The sequence below is a fragment of the Pholis gunnellus genome, assembly GCF_910591455.1.
Source record: "Pholis gunnellus genome assembly, chromosome: 10".
NCBI classification, from domain to species: Eukaryota; Metazoa; Chordata; class Actinopteri; order Perciformes; family Pholidae; genus Pholis; species Pholis gunnellus.
In genome coordinates, this window is record NC_136537.1 from 20,029,335 (window position 1) to 20,050,981 (window position 21,647).

At 42.6% G+C, this 21,647-nt stretch overlaps 1 protein-coding gene across 2 annotated transcripts; it reads right to left on the reverse strand.

The window, feature by feature from the left end:
* Window positions 1–466: 466 nt before the first annotated feature.
* On the reverse strand, window positions 467–21,018 carry ctbp1 (C-terminal binding protein 1). 2 transcript variants are annotated; one of them, XM_079167433.1, is made up of 11 exons: window positions 20,795–21,018; window positions 11,653–11,807; window positions 9,842–9,986; window positions 8,257–8,360; window positions 7,743–7,845; window positions 6,755–6,879; window positions 5,996–6,085; window positions 5,368–5,498; window positions 4,573–4,700; window positions 4,134–4,248; window positions 467–3,371 (listed from the first exon to the last, which is right to left on the reverse strand). In XM_079167433.1, the coding sequence occupies exons 1-11, from the start codon at window positions 20,832–20,834 to the stop codon at window positions 3,176–3,178; spliced, it is 1,332 nt and encodes a 443-aa protein (XP_079023559.1). In that variant the 5' UTR covers window positions 20,835–21,018; the 3' UTR covers window positions 467–3,175. The 2 variants fall into 2 exon arrangements, with proteins under 2 accessions (XP_079023559.1, XP_079023560.1); XM_079167434.1 differs by having other exon boundaries at window positions 3,235–3,371; window positions 4,101–4,248.
* Window positions 21,019–21,647: the final 629 nt, after the last annotated feature.

A 21,647-nucleotide genomic window follows, 5' to 3' on the forward strand; every position in this document is an offset into this window, starting at 1 on the left:
TTTGTTTTGTCCGACCAACAGTCCAAAGCCCAATGGTAATCAATTAACTGCATCAAAGGATAAAGGAAAGCTGAAAATTCACATATTTGAGAAGCTTGAAACATACATTTTTTGCTTGAAAAAAGGCTTCAACAATATATAAATGATCTAAATAGTTCATTTTATGTCCATGTCCCACTCAGTACATTGTTTTAACTGGTTTAAATGGTTTTGTATATTTTGAGACCTGCATTTTATCTCCTCTTTAATCTTTCCTTTGCCTTTTGCTGTTGCATTGCTACATTTTTAATCCAGATTTTAAACAAATTGTGTTTATTTGTATGAGCGCTCCAGTAACAACCATAAAGTTCTAAATCTTTGGAGAAAGTATAATCATCAAAATAGTATACAGTATTATGTTTATTATTAATTAAGTGATAATAATTGAGTTTAGACATGAATAAGACACAATCTTCACCTTTCCACAGTTTATTTCCTTTTAAAATAATTCATACAAATGCATACAGTCACAAACATATCTTTGTCAGGTTGTCAGTTTTGACCAAAAATAATGATATTTACTGTAGAATATAGAATATGTATACTGTATATTGCTACGCCTACTACTTTACCATAAAGGGGACCAAGGTAGGCAACAGTGGACTGTGTGTTACGACCAGGGATGGAATTTCAAAAAGCACCTCGACACTTTAAAGGGACAGTTCACCCCAAAATACATATTTTACCTCTTACCTGTAGTGCTATTTATCAAACTAGATTAATATACACCAAAACAATCTAGATTGATGAATAGCCCTACAGGACACAGGTAAGACATGTATTTTTGATTGGGGGTAACTGTCCCTTTAAAAGCGTGTTTGTTGTTTTTACTTGTGGCAGCCATCAGTTTGAATGAGGAATGCTTATGGTTTATATCAGGAAGTATTAGCAGAGTCCCCCCCCCCCACATAACGACAGGCATCTGGTGAGGAAAGATTCATAGTAAAATTCAAACTATTCCAGCATTTTTGTGGCTGTTGTCTGACAGTGACATTTAAATCTTCTGTACTCAGACATACTCGCCGATGGGTCGTGACATTTCCATCCCTGATTGCTACTCTTACTACCTCACCATGAAGAAGACCAGGTAGGCCACAGTGGACTGTTTTTACTACTCAGCTGCTGGTAGAAGGGGATCCAAAAAGCACCGTCACTTAGCTGTCCTGCTAACATCAACAACACGTGAACCGGAGTCAGTTAATCTAGATAGAAAAAGGGAGTTTCAGATCGTGTTGGCGTTAACAGCACCTTGTTTACGTGTTGAGAAATGGAACCAGTGCTTAGATTACTGGGTCAGTTAGCTGGCTTAGATCTGAAGTCTAGCTCTCAGCATTTTGTTGTGTTTTTAACATGTGTGTGTGTTTAGTCGTGTATTTAGATGGCAGTCTTTGTAATGATGCCTTGTGGAGAGTGCTAGCCACCACCCCTTCTCCCAGTGCTGCTTTTTCAGACACAGATACAACCAAGTCACATTGACACAGGCAGGCAGAACACCATATGTACACATAGACACAGAGGCCACAGAGCGGTGGCTGAACGGTATACTCAGGAAGGACCCATCATGAAATGCTGCAGGAATACTCGACGAGAGAAAACGGGACGTCCTGACATTCCATCAGGAAACGTCTTTACTTTGTTGAAAAGGTGATCAAACTGTCCGTAGAGTATTTTAATAACTCTTTTTTTAAACAGGTCGATTCGGTAGCGGATCTAAAACATTAACATTTGGGTTAACTTCCAAGAACACAGCTGTTCCTCATCAGTCGGTGACCATTAACTGTTCTTAACTGGATGAGACATCTGTACAAGTGAGTCTAACTTCAAACAGGAACCAACATTGGTGTTGGCAGAGAGCAAAGCAGTTGAATAGCTGATTAATAAGAGTTTTGTGATTTGCTGATTTGACGGATCCCTCGCAATGAAGCAACATGTCGCGCCTCATTTGTAAACCTTGGTGTGCTCTTCAAGTTCCATGATTTGGACAATTAACGTGTGAAATGGTGGAAGTACTGGATGTTTAGACATGAAGACGACAATAATGACCTGCTACAAAATATCAGTGCGTTGCCTTGTATATAATCTGCTTTATCCCAACCGCTCGATTTTTGTGAATTCAAACGGCGATTAGCGATGAAGTCGTCCCAGCCAAGCATACCATCACGCCACCTCCCGACAGCCTTTCCTCCCACAACCCCCCCCCCCTCGCTATGGGCCAAACATTTACAAACAAGTCCCAAGAGCAAAGTCGCATGCCCCTTAAACATATCAAACAAAATCAAACATCAGATCAACTTTAGCTCTTGTATCTAATGTAGCAGGACACAAAAAAAGGCAAGCAGGTAGAAAAACAAAAGCACTAAGTGGCATAAAAAGGTATATTCAAAACAAATTTTAAAAAATAATAAACCAACTGCGGAAACTTAATTTCCTGAGATGGTGTGCAAAAAGCTGCCTCTTTTTTTTTCTGGAGGGGGCGGGTAAGGGTTTTAGGGCTTGTTTATTTGGGGACACATGAAACAAAAGAAAACCCAGATATTGTATTCTCGAACCAGTTTGGCTACATAGAGAGATCACACAACCCTTGTTTTTGTTAAGACTGGCATACGAGTATCAGTATCTTCTTGCCGTAAGTCTAAAAACTGTACACAGACAGGTTACATTCAGTTCATAACCGACTACTTTTGCTTGTACATCAAACTAAAGAAAGTACACAGAAAAAGAGAGAAAGACATGAAACCTGCCCCTCTAACTTTGGACACACTACAGTCTAAGACAGCAGAATTTGATTCAGAATCCTTTCTTCCCAAATCAACAGATATATGTTATTGTTATCTTTAATTTATTTTTTTTAGCCTCTGGCAGTAACTCGACTACTGTAGTTGTTGTAGTCTGGAGATCATCCTGTGGATCTTTACAGTCTTTCTCAGGACGTCTGTTCGGAGCAGAGGACAACTGTCTGACAGCTGTCCCCTCCTCTTCATCATCATCTTCTTCTTCTTCTTCTTTGGAGTATGAACCGGCTGCTGGGAACCAATTTGCCAGAGTGTTTTTGAATCGATTGTTACTGGGACCTCAACCTGTCCGTCTGATAACAACTCGTCACTCGGGAGCTTATCGCTGTGATCCGTGTTTGTGGCTACAGTTGGTCATTCGGATGCTGCTCTCTGTCGCCCTCTGGTGGCTTGACTGTATTCTGTCCGGGGGACGGGGCATGAGGAGGGTGTGAGGCAGCGGGCGGGAGGGTGTGTGTGATGGGCACGGCGCTGGGCACCATGCCTTCAACAGGAGGCGGGAGGCCGCCAGCTGGCAAGCTCACCACTCCTGGGGGATACCTAGAGAGGGGGGAGAGGGGGGGGGGGGGGAGAGCGAGACGCGAAACTGAGTCATCAAAGTAAAACTGAAACTAAAATTAAAAATATATGACCTTGTTTTGACCTGCACAAACACACTGCAGTAGGCCTCCATTAAATGTAAATTGAATAACAACATGTATAGCTTAACAAATTAAGTATTGCACCTCCAGACATTTTATTTTTAAATGATCAAAACAGAGCAGAAGACGATAATAAATTCTGACTTTTATTCCAAAGTATGCAGCTCAATAGAGTCTTAGTAATATCGATGTCTTTACATTTTAAGCTCCCTGTTTGCATCACAGGGTTTCCATTACAAAGTTGTAATGTCCAATCCAATATAGAAAGTTCGGTAGTTTTGAATAATACTTTGTTTACTGCCCTGTTATATTTACACTCTATTTTTGCAGGAAAGATGGGATTGGATTTGTGCAGCGTCACTTCATTGACGATTAATCTGCCGAAAATGTTCTCACTCAATCGATCAAAAGTTTAGATTATTAAATCTTAGAAAGAAAAAAAGACCATCACAAAGTCCCAGCAACACATTGTTATTCTAGCACAGCAGCCGTATCATTCTCTGTATATCAGTTATCTTCTCTCATTAGTACATTTATAACCGTCACATTCTCTATTTTCAAGTCATTTGGCAGAAACTTATCAATCACTTCACCGGGGTTTGGGGGAGAAAAATCAAACTGCACTGACCACTACTGGTTTCTTTATCCTGATGATTATTACCTATAAGCCCCGTTGAGCTCGGGGTGAACGGTAGCTGGGTCAACACCGGCCCAGTGGTTATTCTGGGAGAGGAACTCCTTATTCACACAGTTCTTCAAACTGTCTGGGATACGACCTGGACAACAGAAGCGGAGCGAAAGAAGTGTTTACAGAGAAACCAAATTAATTCACACTGGGGGGGGGGGGGGCTTGTTAGCGTTACTGCACTCACTAACCCATTTTATACGGATAAAAAATTGTCAGACAAGATTAAACAGGTCAGTGATAAAAAAGACTGAGCCACTGGGGAAACCACAAGAGGAGAAAAAGGGATAGAAAGAAGCAGGAAAGGAAGAATGGTTTATGCTCGACTGCCACAGAACACCCAACAATATCTATTTTTAGACTTGTGTTTACATTTTCAGCTGTGTGTGTGTGTTTGTGTGTGTGTGTACGCTACCTGTGATAGCCCTCCGGATCTCCCTGGCTGCCTCCTCTCTCATCTCCAGCGATGCCTGTTCGCTGTACCAGGCAGCGTGGGGGGTGCAGATCAGGTTGGGAGCGTCCTTCAGCGGGCCCTGACTGAAACTGACAAATGTACACACACACACACAGTGAAATCAGCGACATCTGCAACAAATCACGAGATTGGTGGCGTGTGTGAGTGTGTCCTTGTGTTTGTGAGTGGGTCAGTGCACCTCTGTGATTTAACTCTTGCAAGTTTTGTCTTTAAAGCTTGTATGACATTATCTAGAGTAATAATAATGGTCCTAAATGCTTTAAAATGACATGGTTTCAAGTCAAAACCCATCAACATATGTTGGGGGAGGGACCCCAAACCCAATATCTCCTTGTAGCTTTTATTCTCTGCAGATATTCAGAATGTGTTTTTGTATCCTGCTGCATAATACGAGCATCCTGAACAGCTCACACGCTTCAGCTCTGCGTGCATACCTGCCTGTCTGGCTGGAGTTGTTTCCAGGCTTTCGGCGTCCTAAAATATACTGTAGAGCAATACTATAGGCTACAAATACCACAGGAGAGTACTTGAAGTATTAACACTATAGGTAACCATAACTCAAAATGTTTAATTGGGAATATTTGAGTATCACAGATCTACTATAGAAGATGTAAAAGCCCAAATAGAATATAACAAGATACATATGGATCTGAAAAATGATGAGCACTCAATAGGGTGCAGATCTCCACCAGGTGTGTCTGCAACGACATACAAAACAATCAGTGAGTGTGTTACCTGAAAGGCTCTGTCTCATGAACATCCAGAGCAGCTCCACGTATCCTCCCCTCCTTCAGGGCCTGAGCCAGGGCCTTCTCATCCACCAGACCCCCCCTGGCCGTGTTCACCAGGAACGCCCCCTGGCGCATCTTTAACACACATGAACACACATTCAGTCCATCTTTAATCTAATAGGATAGAGCTCCACCTGATTATCATTATATATTGGCTGAAGGACATTTAAAGGTAATGTTAATATGTTGTGGTTTATTGATCCATGGAGAGATATTTTCTTTTTACTCTCCCTCTTCCAGCAAGGTGAGGAATACTTGAAAGTATAGCCTGTGGCTGAGCCCTGGAGAACAGATATTCCCTGAGTTCATCAGTCATGCAGCGCACGCAGTAGAGAACCTCAGTCATCTGTATGTCGGCAGTGGGCTTCCCCGAGTGTCTGCTTCTCTAATATTTATGGCCATGGGATGTAGTAGTTGGCATAGGATCAATAAATCATTCAAGTGTGTGTATGTGTGCTCAGTCAGAGTGTGTGTGTGTGTGTGTGTGTGTGTGTGTGTGTGTGTGTGTGTGTGTGTGTGTGTGTGTGTGTGTGTGTGTGTGTGTGTGTGTGTGTGTGTTGCTGTCCCTCCACCTGTTTGATGGTGAAGTCGTTGATCAGGTGGTGGTTGTGTTCATTGAGGCTGCTGTGCAGAGACACACAGTCGGAGTGGAAGAGCAGGTCCTGAGGAGAAATACAGGAAAAGTTGCTGAAGATGAATCCACAATCTTCTATTTACACTTTTAATGGCCGCTCACCACCGCACCAGCTTCACAGTAAGCATTTGTTTTGGCTCAATAACGATAATGTCAGTTAAGAACAGGCCACAAGATAAAATGTAATGAGACGGTGGACGTGGACTTCCATCCAGCACACTGTTGTCCACTTTGGTCTGCTTTATGGTTTAGTAATTGTTTTTTGGGCCCCACCACTCCATTCCTGTTAGTGACTGTTAGCTGTGGCATTAAGTCACTGAAATCACTCCACAAGCCAGACTTAAAGCCGGACAGGTATGGATGCTTCTGAATTAAATAATATATGTTTTATATTTTTAATAATCTGTGTTTATATGAATATAACACACAAGTGCTGGAAACGGTTTGAAGGTTGCTGATTTCTCTGAAACAAAGTGGTCGGTCGGTCTGTCTGTCTGTCTGTCTGTCTGTCTGTCTGTCTGTCTGTCTGTCTGTCTGTCTGTCTGTCTGTCTGTCTGTCTGTCTGTCTGTCTGTCTGTGCTACCTGTAGTGTCTGTCTGTCTGTCTGTCTGTCTGTCTGTGTGTGTGTCTGTGTGTGTGTGTGTGTGTGTGTGTGTGTGTGTGTGTGTGTGTGTGTGTGTGTGTGTGTGCGTGCTACCTGTAGTGTGGTGACCCTTTGTAGTCCCAGAGATCTTTCTACACCGTCAGCTAAATACGGGTCATAGAAGATCACATTGAAGCCGAAGGCCTTGGCTCTCAGGGCTACAGCCTGGCCCACTCGACCTACAAACACACAAACATGGAGGTGCACACACATTACTACACTCATAGGAGTATGTGAATACACATTCAAATATAACAAAAAAACAGTTTACATTCTATATGTTCCCTTTTTTTGACAGTCTCTGGCTACACACGTCTGCTCGTTATTACTGAAAAAGCTTCCAGACTGTTCAGGGAAGAGATTTGCTTTCTGCTTAATCCGCTTATATTTTATTGGCATTAACTCCTCAGGAAGCCAATTTAGCTGAGCTAAGGACAAAAATGAAAATGGAAGAGAGCGAAAAATCCTTTGATTAGAAACTTCAGTGCGACTACCCTCTATCAGACGATATTAACAAAATAAAAACCTTCTTAGCCGTACCAGCAGCTGCATGTGTCGCTCGGTTACGTTCATGGTCCCCAGAAGATGAATCCTAATGACTGGTTGTCCCCTGACTTTTACTCCAGCGCCACCAGCTGGTTCACATTTCTGTTGTTTAGTGAAATCTCTCAACCCTGAAATGTTGTACATTCATGTCTCTCAGGATGAATTTCATAGCTTGACCTGACTTGATGTGTAGCACCACCAGCAGGTCAAAGTTTATATTTGTAGTTGAAGTACTGTACTTGAGTAAATGTGCATTCCCATTTCTTTCCGCCACTGGTGCTAATTAGCAAATATGAGCATGCTTACAGGCTAAACCAAGATGGTAAACAATATACCTGCTAAGCATCAGCGTGTTCTCGTCGTGAATGCATTAGCATCTTACCATTCGTTCAGCCACAGAGCTGCTAAAGCGGCTCTTTGTCTTGTTTTTTTAGCAACAGTACGATAAGTAGGTCTCAGCGCGGAGGCATGGAGTCATATTGATGCTGTGACTCACCGAGTCCTATGAGTCCCAGTGTCTCTCCTCTGATCCTCGCGGCTCCTGACGCCACCTCTCGGATCTGCTCCACGTTCTGAACCCGCGTGCCCTCCCGGAGCGCCTGGCATGAATAACAATGAATTATTACAGATATCCTAAAACGTGACTGTTCAACACAGTACAGGTACATTTCTAAATATCTGCACTTAATGACCAAAGTCTAAATCCTTTTAGATATTGTGATCATGGTGATAAAATATACATCTAAGTGATGATTACTTATAACTGATTTGAGGAACAAATCATTTTACTGTACCTTCTACATCTTATATCAAAGTCTCTCAAATACAGCAACATTCTAAAGAAAACAAAACGTTTCAATTTTGCTGATTTGTCAGTAGACAATTGTAAGTAATTGTCGAAGCTTATATTGTGATAAATGGACGTACACCTTTAGCCAATACATCTAGAGTTACTTCATTTAAATCCAGTTGATTTCAGTCCGTTTTATCAGCCACACAGAGACACAAACCTGGTGCAGCCAGGTGGTGCGTCGGTACAAGGTGAGGATGTGACACAGCGTGGAGTCGGCCGTCTCCTCCACCGAGGCTGCTGGCATGTTACACACCGCTATGCCTGTTGGACCAGAAAGCAGATAAGGATTAGTAAAAGCTTTTTTTGGGGGCCACATTTGATGAAGTTTGGTAAAAAAAGCTATATTGGTAGAGAAGTGCAGAGAAGTCGCGTCAGCAATTTTCTCTGCAAACACTGCTGGCTGCTTTCAAATGGCAGCGCGTCTCGGTGGAAGGAGATACGGGGACGTTAGTAAAGCTCCGGCTGTTGCAGGACAGACATGAGTTTTAATGAAGAGCTTTACTCACTTCATTTTTTAAATAGAAGGCTTCTAGCAAACATGGCATCAGAACAAAAAAGAGTTTGGGGGAGATTGGTCAAATCAGATGTTGAGCAGCGGTGGAATGTAACTCAAGTCCTGTACGTGAGTACAATTTTGAGTTACTTGTACTTTACCTTTCTATTTTATTCTATTCTTTGTCGGACAGCTTTAGTGACAGATTCGGATTATTAATACAAAATATAAATCAACTAGTATTTTTTAATTAAGCTTCCTGGCATTACAAATTAATTAAAATCAGCTCCACCTTTACAAGCTGCATCAGTGATGCTTACACAGAAATATATATATATATTATATATATATATATATATATATATATATATATATATATATATATATTATATATATATATATATATATATATATATATATATATGTTCCATTTGATGCTAATACTTTTTACTCAGACTTTTACTTGTAACAGTATTTTGGCACCGTGGTATTGCTACTTTTACTCAAGTAGAAGATCCGAGTACCATTTCCACCAATGCTGTTGAGTATCGAGTAAACACGGTGGACAAAACTGTCTATTTGTTTCTTATGGCTCGTTGTTTATGCTCATCAATGCAGCCACAACAGTTGGAACACACAGTCGCTTGTAATTGAAGGTGTAACTAATAACATCAGCAATGGCTCTTTTCCATTTAGGGGTGCCAGTGAGCTAGCCCAGCGTGCAGCGCTAAGCTTGGCTCTGGAACAAATAAAAGAGCGGCAGCCTGCTGTGTAAAGTAGCTCTGGAGTGAAATGGCGAGTAATTGAAAGTCACATGTGGCCAAACCTGCCATTTATGTGAAATATGTTACTAAACAAACATTTGGTTTGAGCTACTTGAACATAGAAGGTTACTGTGATGGGTAAGAGTATTGAGGACAACAAATAACAATTCATGCTTCAATCATAAACATGGCTACAGTATGTTGTATTAATACTGGTGACCCATATTACTTAAGTAGTAGCATGGGGCTGAATGGATGGATGAATGGTGGTGTTAAAGGATGTTTATGTTCTTAACACACAAAGACGGTCAATGATGTTGACATTGATGACAGGGCAGCACATGACCAAAACACACTTCCTGTGTGTGTGTGTGTGTGTGTGTGTGTGTGTGTGTGTGTGAGTGTGAGTGTGAGTGTGAGTGTGAGTGTGTGTGTGTGTGTGAGTGTGTGTGTGTGTGTGTGTGTGTGTGTGTGTGTGTTCTCACCCAGTTCCCCGGCAGATTTGATGTCGATGTTGTCATAGCCGCTGCCGATGCGGACGATGATGCGCAGACCTTTAAACTTTTCCAGGTCCTCCCTCATCAGAGTGATGGTGTGGTACATCAGAGCTCCTACGGCTTCATTCAGCACCTGTAGAGACACACACAGTGTGAATTATTTCAACTATAGAAAGCAATAAGTGTGCATATTTGAATATCTACATCAGTGCAGCTTCTTAACCTCTGAGCCTAAAAACACCAAAAGCATAACAGAGTGTCTGTTTGCAGAATAAAATGATTGTGCTTTGAGTTCATACATTACAGAACAAATGGACAAAATGTCACGGCCAAGTCATGAGCATGTGTTTGTGTAGGTGTGAGCGTTCACAAGTCAAGCGGAGCTTTTGCGGAAACAACTTTGAGTGAGTGTCAGCAGCCCGAGTTCACCGAGTTCAGACTCACAGTGTTTCCATAAACGCAGTATCTCGGTTGAGTTTTTATTTTATTTTCCAAGGATATGCTGTTGATGTCTTTCTCGCATCCTGTTTTTTTAATATCACTGCCAGCGTGGAAGGACTGCTTTTCCTGAATATTACCATGGAAACTAAGCCTTCGTAACCACAGGAGTCAAGATAAGGTGTCTCTACGCCGAACAAAAGTGCCTAATATCAGCAGGGATCCTGACTGGCTCATTGTTTTAATGGAAAAATGAAATACCATGATTTAACAGCAGATAAATTGGGAATGGGAGTACATGGCTGTGTGTTGTTGTCACCTTTTTAATTGGTTCTCCGTTAATCTTACAATCTTTTTGTTGCCAGCCCTCCTCCTCATGTGTGTGTTAGAGAGGATGAAAATGACATGCGGTTCAATTACAATAAAGAAGCCCTTTTAATTACACAATGAGGTAGAGAGCGAGAGGTAGAGAGCAGGAGATAGTGAGCGAGGGAGAGCCATCTGTTTCTCCCTCGCTGAGGGTTACTGAGCGCGCTCACAGAGGGAGTGTGCCTGGCAGACACCCAGAACCAGACGTAACCCTGCCGGACATACAAACCCATTTACGATCCATAGTGAGTGCGGCAAGATCCGAGCCTGACCCACATTTTAAGTTATATATATATATTTTTTCATGGGATTTGCATCTTTGCACATCCTTGATACACAACTAGGCAACTTTAGATCGATATCTGAGGTGCTGATACTGATTTGACGTTATGTCAGTAGACAGAAGCATTCACGCAAGATTGCAAGGTGGCTACCCCCCCCCCCCCCCCCCCCCCCACTGCTCTCCTTGTGGTCTCATCATTCAAATAACCATGTCAAAACCATGTTTTGCATGTGGATATTGTTGCATTCAGAAACTCCTGATACGTCCAACTCAGAGTTGCACTTACACGCTGACGTGAACAGTTTTACCAACTCGATCTGAATGAAATTACTTGAATCTGTTTTTTAATGAGACTGCCGATGATACATCGAGGTGATGCTTTAAAAACCCACGGCTTCTACCATTGTTTATTAATTTATGGTTTATTGCGGCTCTCTAAAATATAAAATAGACTCGCTTCCTGTTCCAGGGGATTTTTAGCACCAGATGATAAATAATAACCATCTGTTCTTTACTGTCAGATGGTATACAATTTTACAGCAAATGTAAAAGCTTTATAGAGCAGCCTGCTGAATCCCTTACTGAGTTTATATTTATAAGTATACATCAAGATGAAATATTCCCGGAGCAGGATATGATCCCACTCAAAGTGTGTGTGTGTGTGTGTGTGTGTGTGTGTGTGTGTGTACGATCTAGTTAAGTGTGTTACCTTCTCGTGGATCTCCTGTGTGGACTGAGCGTCACAGAAGGCTACGGTCGCTACGTCTTTCAGGATGGGCATCTCCACCGTGCAGTCGCGTCCGTCCAGCAGCGCCACCAGAGGGCGCGGGTGCATGGGCCCGTTCATAATGGGTGGCCTGATGCCTAAACACACACACAGAAGAAAATAAAGAAGTGGCAGATGGGCAAAACAACGGAGGAAAAAAACAACTGGTCGCGTTTCACAGCTTATTACCTTTAAAGATTTTGTTTAATTATTACTGCCTTGGAAGTTTGCTGACTCTTTGAAAGAGGCAGTAATTGGGAAGATGGATGAGGAGGGTAGAGGCTGGTAGAATATAGTGCAGAGTATTATAAAATACTGGCCCTTGAAAAGTGCCCTCAAACCGTCAGGATCTCCCCGTCCAATTAAAAATCAGCCTTTTGTATTTCATCCCGCTCACATTGTTTTAATTACGTACTCATATATTCACGGAGAATGTAAGTGCTCGCCCCTCTGGGCCACTGAGAGCGAATCTTGGGAGCCACTTACTGGGAAAAAATGGGTCGATGTTGACCAGAAAACAACAGAGCAAGCGGCCTGAAGCTCCAGATTATGTCTCAATTTGTCTCTTACGTAGCATATCTTGGTCGAAATTGAGTGTTAACTCACAAACGTGTATGAAGACATATGGGTAAGTTCATGAGATAGTAAGATCTGTGTCATGAGAGACAAACCTGGAGTCGAACTGAAATCTGTCCGTATTGGGATAAGAGTGAAACCCTTCAACCATTGTGGATGTTTGATTAAATCGTCTCTTTAGACACAACCATTACCCCTAGAGTGCTGCCAGGCCGTACGGGAGGATAAGTGGCATTTAACAAGGCAGATACGCCCGGCGACCCCACTAGAGGGCCGCTTGTTCAGGTTCAACGAGAGCAGTGGTCGTCTGCTCGATGGGGGTTGCATGTATTCGTTTTCATTAACCGTTTCCTGCCACCGCAATCTGCTCGGATCTCTCGGTTCGACTCTCCTTTCAGGTAACTGAAGAGTTAATCATTCCAGATCACTGACTGAGAACCGAGACATCTGAAAAGACGGAGATGTAATTGGGTCTCCTTGACGAGCAAACTTTTGACAGACCTGGAAAGCACCGTAGATGAAGTGAGTGCAGAGTAATGCCGGTTCTAGCTGATGCTGACGGGACCCATCACTCATCCCTCACTCCTCCGTCTGAGACGTGCAGGCTGACATCTCGTATGAGCAACCGCCTCCGTCATTTCAGCCAAAAATATTCCCCCTCAAACCTTTCTGCCGAGATGAAAACACAACTGGCATCCTCTCAGTTTGACACTGTTTTCCAGTTGCATGGGCGAACATCACGAGAGAGCATTCAGTGTTCATTAAACCAGTCATTTCAAAATCAGCATTCTACGGCCTCCACGTGATTGTGAATGCCAAGTATACCCGAGAATCACACTTGTGGAAAGAAGTTTGGCAGCTCCAAACATACGGATCGGTTTGGAAAACCTGGGCTTGGAAACACTCCTCCCTCAACAGCTATCATTAAGTGGTCTATGAGCCAAATCAATTCAAGGAAAAACCCCTTCATACTCAAAACTCCCAGTATCTATCTTTATCTCTGATTGTCAGTGCTTTCCAGTTGTGTTTTTGTCCTGAAGATTTGTAATTTACCTGTTTTCTGTTTTATATTTTCTAGTTAGTGAGTTCATGTTTCCCACAATGCCTTTTGACAATCTTCAGAAAAGAGGTGTTAACTTTTAGCATTTTTATTTTTATTAAACCCCTAAAAGTCTTTTGCAAATGCAAAATGTCTCGTACTTGCACAGCTAACGAAAGAGACATTTGTAGATCTCTTTGGCAGTCGATTGATTTCTTCTTGTATGAGTGTTGTTCAGCATTGGTGTGAAATAGTTAAGCGAGACGCCACTGCTTTCTGATTTTGGAGGCCTGACATTTAGCATCAGTGTTTGGAGTAGCAACATGTTTTTACAGGCGATAGAAATCTGTGTTGTTGCATGAACATGATGCCACATCATCTACATTTGGCCAGTGTTTTTTTTGGGGCATTTTTCCCGTATATGTGCTCCAATGGTGCGGCTCAGTGACCAGTAAGTGAGGCCTGTGTTGTACTGGGCACCTCCCAGGACTGAATAAGAACAGCTGCATGAATAATATGAATACAAAGCAGGGAAGTGCTGGGAAAAAAAAACAAATGCAGATGGATGATCCACATCTTTCTCATCGAAAGTACATTCTTATCCCAAAAACTTTTTGCTCAGGCTTGCAAATGTGTTGATTTTTAAAAAAACAGTGTCAGTGGTTTTCTCTGGCTGTTGAGTGAGCCATTGTGCATGCGTGGGGAAATAATGCATACAGTGCTTACATGCATATCTGGTTCATGCTCCAGTGTGCTGCAGGGCTCATGGGTTGGCAGTATTTAGAGAGAACAGAAAGGAAGCGTGTGATATTTTGAAACATCAATATTTTTGATTTGATGTACTTTTTTTTTTGGCCACAATACTTTTACGATACTTCACTGCTCATTTATAAAAACAATATAATTATAAACAACATACTTATGAGCTATTTTTAAACCAGCACGTACTTCCTCCTGCATGTATCAGGCAGCAGTAGAGCGGAGCATGGGAGAGTATACACAGAGCCACGTGTCACTGTTAATATTAGTGCATTGTGACTTTAGGATCATGAATTCAATGCTGATACGGTTACTGCTGTATTCTCACATTAGCAACTTAGAAATAAGTCTGAAAATACTCATGGTACGCACCTGTATTGTATCTTTTTTAAGGGTTACAGTGTGAAATAAATGTCTCAAAATCCTGGTTTCTGCCTGACAGCATTTTGTAGTACTGACAACCTGACGACCTTACGATAAAAGCACTTTCACTTTTAAAACTAAATGAAAGGAAACACTCAGAAGGTGCAGAGAAGAAAAGGACAGCCCAAGATGTAGCACAATCCATCTATAAATGTCTGTATCGTCGTCTTCTCCTCATCGTCAGGTTGCAGCATGAAACCGGATCTGATGAATCAGCATCCACAGAACAATAAAGTGAAACTCAAATCTTGCTCACAATGCCTTGTGTGAGCTTGTAAAACATTAGCTTTCCATTATAGGATTCGCCTGGAGGCCATTGCACTTACACATCAATACAAAATCAATGGTGCATAGCTGAGAAATTGGAATTCAGCAACAGCAAAAAGTACCGTCAGACCATCAACACAACCATCATTGCCGCTCAGATGTAATCACAAGTAGCACACTCGCCTGTAGGCGCTGCAATCTACACTGTTTTGGCTGACGTACTATTCTGAGCTTTCATTTGAGCAGAAACACAAAGCATGAGTCAGAGATGCCGTGTAAGAATCAAATAGGTGCGATGGCCACTTGCACAGAATAAGGAAACCCGGTGAGTCTAAGCAGTTGAGCGGCAAAGTGGCGTGTTAGGAGAGTAGCAGACATTTCTTTTTTTCCCAGCTCACACTCAGAGTGAGGGAGGAAATAGCTTTCATTCCAGCACCAAGCATGACCTTGGGAGGACCAGCACCGTTGACTGCCGAGTAGTACTGTATGATAAAACACCCATTCATTCTCTCTGTCTTTGCCCTCACACACACACACACACACACACGCACAGAAACCTCAGCACAACACTGCAAGTATTAATGCACTCTTCCATTCCTAAATCAAACAAACTCAAATGGCAGTTTCTCTTTTATTTAATGCATTTTCCCTCTTTCTAGCCATATTAAACACTCATTAAATTCCTCTTGTTTTATTAAATAACTGCGAATGCTGAGTTCCTAGACTCTAAAACCTCTTCCATCTCCACTCCCCCCCCCCCCTCTCTCTCCCTCTCTCTCTCTCTGTGTTACATTCAATCCTCTCTCTTTCCCTCTCTACCCCCTATTGCCTCAGGGGCGGGTGACTGCTGGGAGCTTTCACAGTGCAAACAGCCCTCTTGAAAGCTAACGGAGCCACGGCTCTGGCTCTGCTCTTGCCATCCATCCAGTGTTTCTCTGCAGCCGAGCTTTGATTCAGATTCACCACCGCATTTAGTAAAACATTTTGAGGCAACGTCGTCGAAGGGATCTGCAGCCAAGGCAACATCCAAAAGGGAAATGGTGATAATTGTTCACTAAAAATCAATAACCATCTGTGTGTTCACAATATGCGCTTAAGGGCCTGGGACTCTGTAGACACCCGCGATACGAAAATTGCATCCGTGGGAAATTTTGCAATCGGACCAAAATAACGCTGAAGCTGTTTGACTGACATTTAGAGACGGAAAAAAAAAGCATCTGCCAAGGACTGCTGGGACTGAATCAAGTGAGCCAGTGGGAAAGCCCTGCAGCCTGCATGTATCCAGCTGTCATTGACCAACTCACAAGAACAGCTGGATTCTTATGTCCCAGAGGAACAAGACAGTTATCGGACTGTCAGTCAACGGAGGCGATTTTCACGTGTTTTTAAATCCTCGATAGAGAGTGATCTGCCTAAACAAGCTGTTGACCGACACTAAAGAGCCACAGCAACCGTGTGTCTCACTCTTATTACAAGAGGTTTCATTTCAAGAGCATCGATCGGTCGGGCTAGTTTTTTAGGAATATAATGTTTAAAAAGAAAATAAACTGTTGTGCTTGAATCAACTTAAGCTTTAGGAATTTGCGATGGGACGTATTTTATTATTTTAGAAGACATTTCGATGATCAATCAATGATGAAAATAGAGCTAAAGAAATGGATCAATTGCTTGTTTAGGTCAGTTGTCTTGCAAAAAAATGTCTTTGTTAGAGTCAGCTTCTAATAAACGAGGATTTGCTACGTGTTTAAATCATATAAAATCAAATATCTTTGGGTTTTGGACTGTTGGTCTAATAAAACAATATATTTGAAGACGTCGCCCTCAAACTCTGTTGTTTTTTTACAGTGTAGAGTGAACGATTAATTGATAAAACAATAAGTTGATTAATTAATAATAATAGTTAATTGCATCACCACATGAATCTTAATCATGTATTTTGTGTTGACTAGTACACCCATAAACACGTCACAGCCGTAACACGTAGACCTTTCACACACATAATGACCAAACCTTAATGAACTAAAACAAGCGAGTGAACCTCGGCAGCATGACGCATCCACATTTCAGATACAGTGATTTTCACCGTGACACAGAGAGTAGAGCGTTGCTGTCGGCACCTGTGATCAGTCAGCCGTCTGCAACTGTAGCAACCAACCGCTGAGCCTCAGCACGGCTCATTTCTAATGTCACTGGCTCTCCTGGCATGCTGCAACATGGCGTGGTTAAAAAGCCCCCCGTACCCTCGTCCGTCACCCCCCTCAGCGTTGCTCTCGCCATCTCTTGTTGACTCATTTTCAGATCTCAAACTCTCATTTCAGTATTCAGTATTCAGTATTTTAGTCTTCCTCTTCTCTACACAGACAGACATCCCTCAACACCAGTCCTCCCTCCTTCATATGCTCTCTCTCACACACACACCTACCTACACACCTACACACATTCAGCCCCACCCACATTCACAGAAATACAAGTTCATGCTCAACATATTAACCCACGCAGGAACACATACAAGTGCTTGCATATAGGAATGATCACCATGCAGGTCCTTTCTTTCTCCCTCTCCCTCTCACACACACAGACAAGTTTACGCAGACACACACACAGATACAGTACTGAATCAGCAAGACAGTTCAGGTTTGTCAGCTTTTCATTCCCAGAACTAAAGACACCAGCAGCAAAACAGACAATGAGAGAACAACTGAGGGAACGCCAACAATGTTTGGCAGCAGCTTCGTTTGACTTGGAGTCAAAGTTTGAATGTGCAAATGTTAGTTCCAGATGGACTGTTAAATTTACTGATCTGTCAATTTTAAACCGGTTCTACTTGTGTTTCTTTGTTAGATAGAAGGTGAAAAGAGACCAGTTACGGTTTGAAAGCACAATTTTCAGCTTTATAGAAACGTCACTAGATCAATGAAGCTATAGTATAGAGGTAGCAGCCCCACCACACTTTACTGCACTGAATCAGAGACCAGCATGCATCCTTTTCCATGTGATTAGACACAATTTATATTGAAAAACAAGTGTCTTCATTATATTTTGTAGCAGTTTTAATTGTGAGAAAAATATATCATTTTAAACCTGTAAGCCTCTGAGGTATATATAGCAAACTGAGTAAAGGAAAATAGCACTTCTGATATGTAAGCTGTCATGAACGAAAGATGTTAAGAAGCAGAGTCTTAAACAATACACGTCAGAAACTACTACATTTAAATACAGGCTTTAACTGGATTATTGGATGGCTGTCGGCCTGTTCCATTGGATTAACTCTTAATATGCAGAAGAAAGTCACAATCACTTTGAAGGTTCAATTGGATCGGATACTCTGGAACAAATGTGCCCATTAATGGATTATTAAGGCCACGAGGCAGTTATTGTATTACAGATTAAGGGTTCCCAAACTGACACCCGAGGACCCACAGGGGGTCTTTAAGTCGGTTCCCCATCAAAACTATATTTTTTTTAAATTTCACTTACTTGTGCTTCACACACTGATTACTACTGTTACTGCGTATGAAGAGTGTCTAGTTGAGTTATATGTAATCTGTCAGACAGCATGAGCAGATGTACACACTGTTCACATTTACTACCACATGTCATTTTAAACTGTCACCGTTTAAAATGACATAACAATGAATCAAATATGACAGTAAAAGCATTTTATTGCAGACAATGCAAAACTGCCAGCTTGAGGGCTGCTGTGTCGAGTCCCTGCTCTATTTATATTGACATATAAATGAATAACAACAATGCATTGGCATTGGAATGACAGCCTACGTACTAATTGCTGTTTTGGGATGTAGGCCTGCTATTTGCCACCTGTCTAGACTGTCATGCTTCTCGATTACATTTCCGCTTTTTGAATGGTATTTCTCAATGAAATGCACAAGTTGTTTCCAAGTATAGTTAAATGTAACTACTTATATTGGCTTGCCATCATTGCAGATGTCATGCCTTTAAGTGGCCAGCCTTTCAGTTGCTGCTGGTAGATTCATCACTGCTGCTTCCCTCAAAGCTCACGCTTTGTCTTGTGTGCATTAGATACAATAGATTAAGCCTTTCAGTGGTTGTCGGTGCGCACAGTCTCTTTGCTGAGCGCTCAGTGCTTTATAGATTTCTAAGTGCTGTCAATTATACCTGCTTAGGTGTCTATTTTCTTTTTACACACTATTTATTTTTTACGATAGCCACGCTTATGAGTCCCAGTTCTAATCAAATGCTCAACTAAAAACCCTAATTCATAATGGAGGCATTGTTAAAATGTAATTGTGGGCTGTGCATTATAAAAACTCCGTATGGCCCAGTGTGCACAGAACCATAATTGGTCCAAATAGTATAAAAACCAACCGGACCCTCTATTTAACATTTATAAAATGGAAATGTTCATTGCTGTTAATGCCTATATGTATTCAGCATCGTGCAGCTGTGTTTCACGCCTCGTGAACTAACTGTACTTACAAGTGTGTGTGTGTGTGTGTGTGGGGGGGGGTTGTGGTCGGCAACACGTCACAACATGAGCAGTTTGCCACCTCCTGGTGGGAAACTGCCTGGAGCTATCAAGCACAATCCCGTTACGCGTTACCTGTAATCAGCTTGTAAGATCATTCTGTTGAGTTCAAACACAACACAACAAGTCTTCAACTGAGCAACAAGATTACACTTCCGCATTTTGTCGAGAACATCGGATCTTTAAAGGCGATTTAGTGAGTGACTGGCGCGCGTTTGTGTCAGTGATCGAGGCCTTTCTAATCAGATTAGACGCGACTCAACGCTCGTGGATCAGAGGACCCCTGCCTTTCCGAAAACATGAATCGACACGTCCATCAATCACCCGGGAGACGACAAACTGATTTTGAATCAGCACTGAATGGTTCAATGGCCTCCACTGTGCACTGCAACAGAGCCAGTGACCAGATGAGTTTCACGATTATTGGCTGGCAGTGATTTGTGCGCGAGCATCTTAAAGTCCTCCATCAACCATAACTCACAGTCGCTATTCTGGTGACCTTGGATTCTTTGAGCTGTTCGGGCACAGTTAGGGCGGATGTGGAGATCACTAGGAGGGGGGGGGGAGGGGGGGAAGAGATCAGAGATGCAACTTTAATCTTTGATGTCATCAAAAGACACAGCCCGCAGCCTGTTGATGACATCACAGATTACAATCGTTACAATTTCTTCCCGAATCCAGATTTAGGTGACCAAAGATACAATGATTCAGCTAAAGGGTGGATGATCATTTATCCTCACACCCTCCTCCTCCTCCTCCTCCTCCTCCTCCTCCTCCTCCTCCACACCCAAACCCCCCCTTCTTATTCCTCAGCAGCACCTTGATCCCATTTTCTAGAAACGTCTTTTCCAGCCCCTATCACAAGTAGCATCTGTCACCTGCCCCGTGAATCCGGCTGTGTGCATGCATGCGTACACTTGAATATGTGTGTCAGATGAGTTCCCTATCTCTGTGTGTGTGTGTGTGTGTGTGTGTGTGTGTGTGTGTGTGTGTGTGTGTGTGTGTGTGTGTGTGTGTGTGTGTGTGTGTGTGTGTGTGTGTGTGTGTCAGTCAAGGCAACCGCTCTCCGTAAAAAGAAGCACAATGAAAGGGAAATATGTGTCATGTCCTTGCTAGCCCTCGAAGGAGAGAGAGAGCGAGAGAGAGAGAGAAAGAGAGATCTATTTCTGTCGCCACAAATGGAGGTGTTCAAGCAGCCTTCAATAGCAGAGATTTGCCTCTTCACACACACACACACACACACACAAACACAAACACACACACACACTGGGAGCTAGAGAAAAGGCTAGCCCTTCAGCGAGACTGGGGCCGATAAAAGAGATAATAGAGTGAGACAGAATTAAGAAGGGAAGGAGGAAGAGGAGACGGAAAAAGGGAGAGGAAGAGAGAGAGAGAGAGAGAGAAGGGGGAGGGGAAGAGGAAGGCGGAATAATGTAGACTGAGTTCTTAATATTGGCACACACACACACACACACACACAGTTCCCACATAAAAGCAGAGAGCTAGTTGTTTACCTAGAGGCATGCCTTTGTTGAGGAGATGTGAGCTTCCCATGGTGTGTTCCCCAGCCGGCCAGCACACAGCAGAAACCTACAGTCTTCACACAGCAGACATGAACAGGAATCCAGTCAGCATATGGCGGCTGTGGCCAGCTACCTCGCTTCCCGTAGTCCTTCTCCCAGCCCCTTAGTGACAAGCATACACATGTGCTCCCCCTCCTTTCTCTCTCTCGCTCTCTCTCCCCCCTTCCTTCCGTCCCCTTCACTCGCCCGCCCGCTCTCTCTCTTTCTGTCTTACCCCTCCCTCCCTTCTTCCCCTCCCTGTCGTCTCTAGGTACCTCCCTTTCTCACTTTTTAATACAGCAGAAATCTCCCTGTCTTTCCGTCTCCCTCTGTCGTTAAAAAGAAACATGCACACGCACTGAATGCAAGCACTGCTGCATTTAAGAGAGTGTGTGTGTGTGTGTGTGTGTGTGTGTGTGTGTGTGTGTGTGTGTGTGTGTGTGTGTGTGTGTGTGTGTGTGTGTGTGTGTGAGAGAGAGCAGGAATGGGGAGGAGCTAACGCTGGCCAAAATTCATCTTTTGTTTCCTGAAAGACGGCAGGGGGGGGGGGAAGAAAAGAAAGTAGAGTTATGCAATTACAAGTCTGAGGCAAGAGAGGCAAAACTTGTTCCATCTGACACCAGGAAGACAATTATAAAGCTCATTAAACTCAACTGTAATTAGTGAGAACATGTTATGTCACTTTAATCAGTGTGTGCTTCCCCAACCAAACTGAATTGCTGGTTTCGTTTACCTAATTCTACTTTATAAGTTTACTCAGATCTGACTTCCATGTGTGTCGGCGTTCATTCAGGACATTCGGACA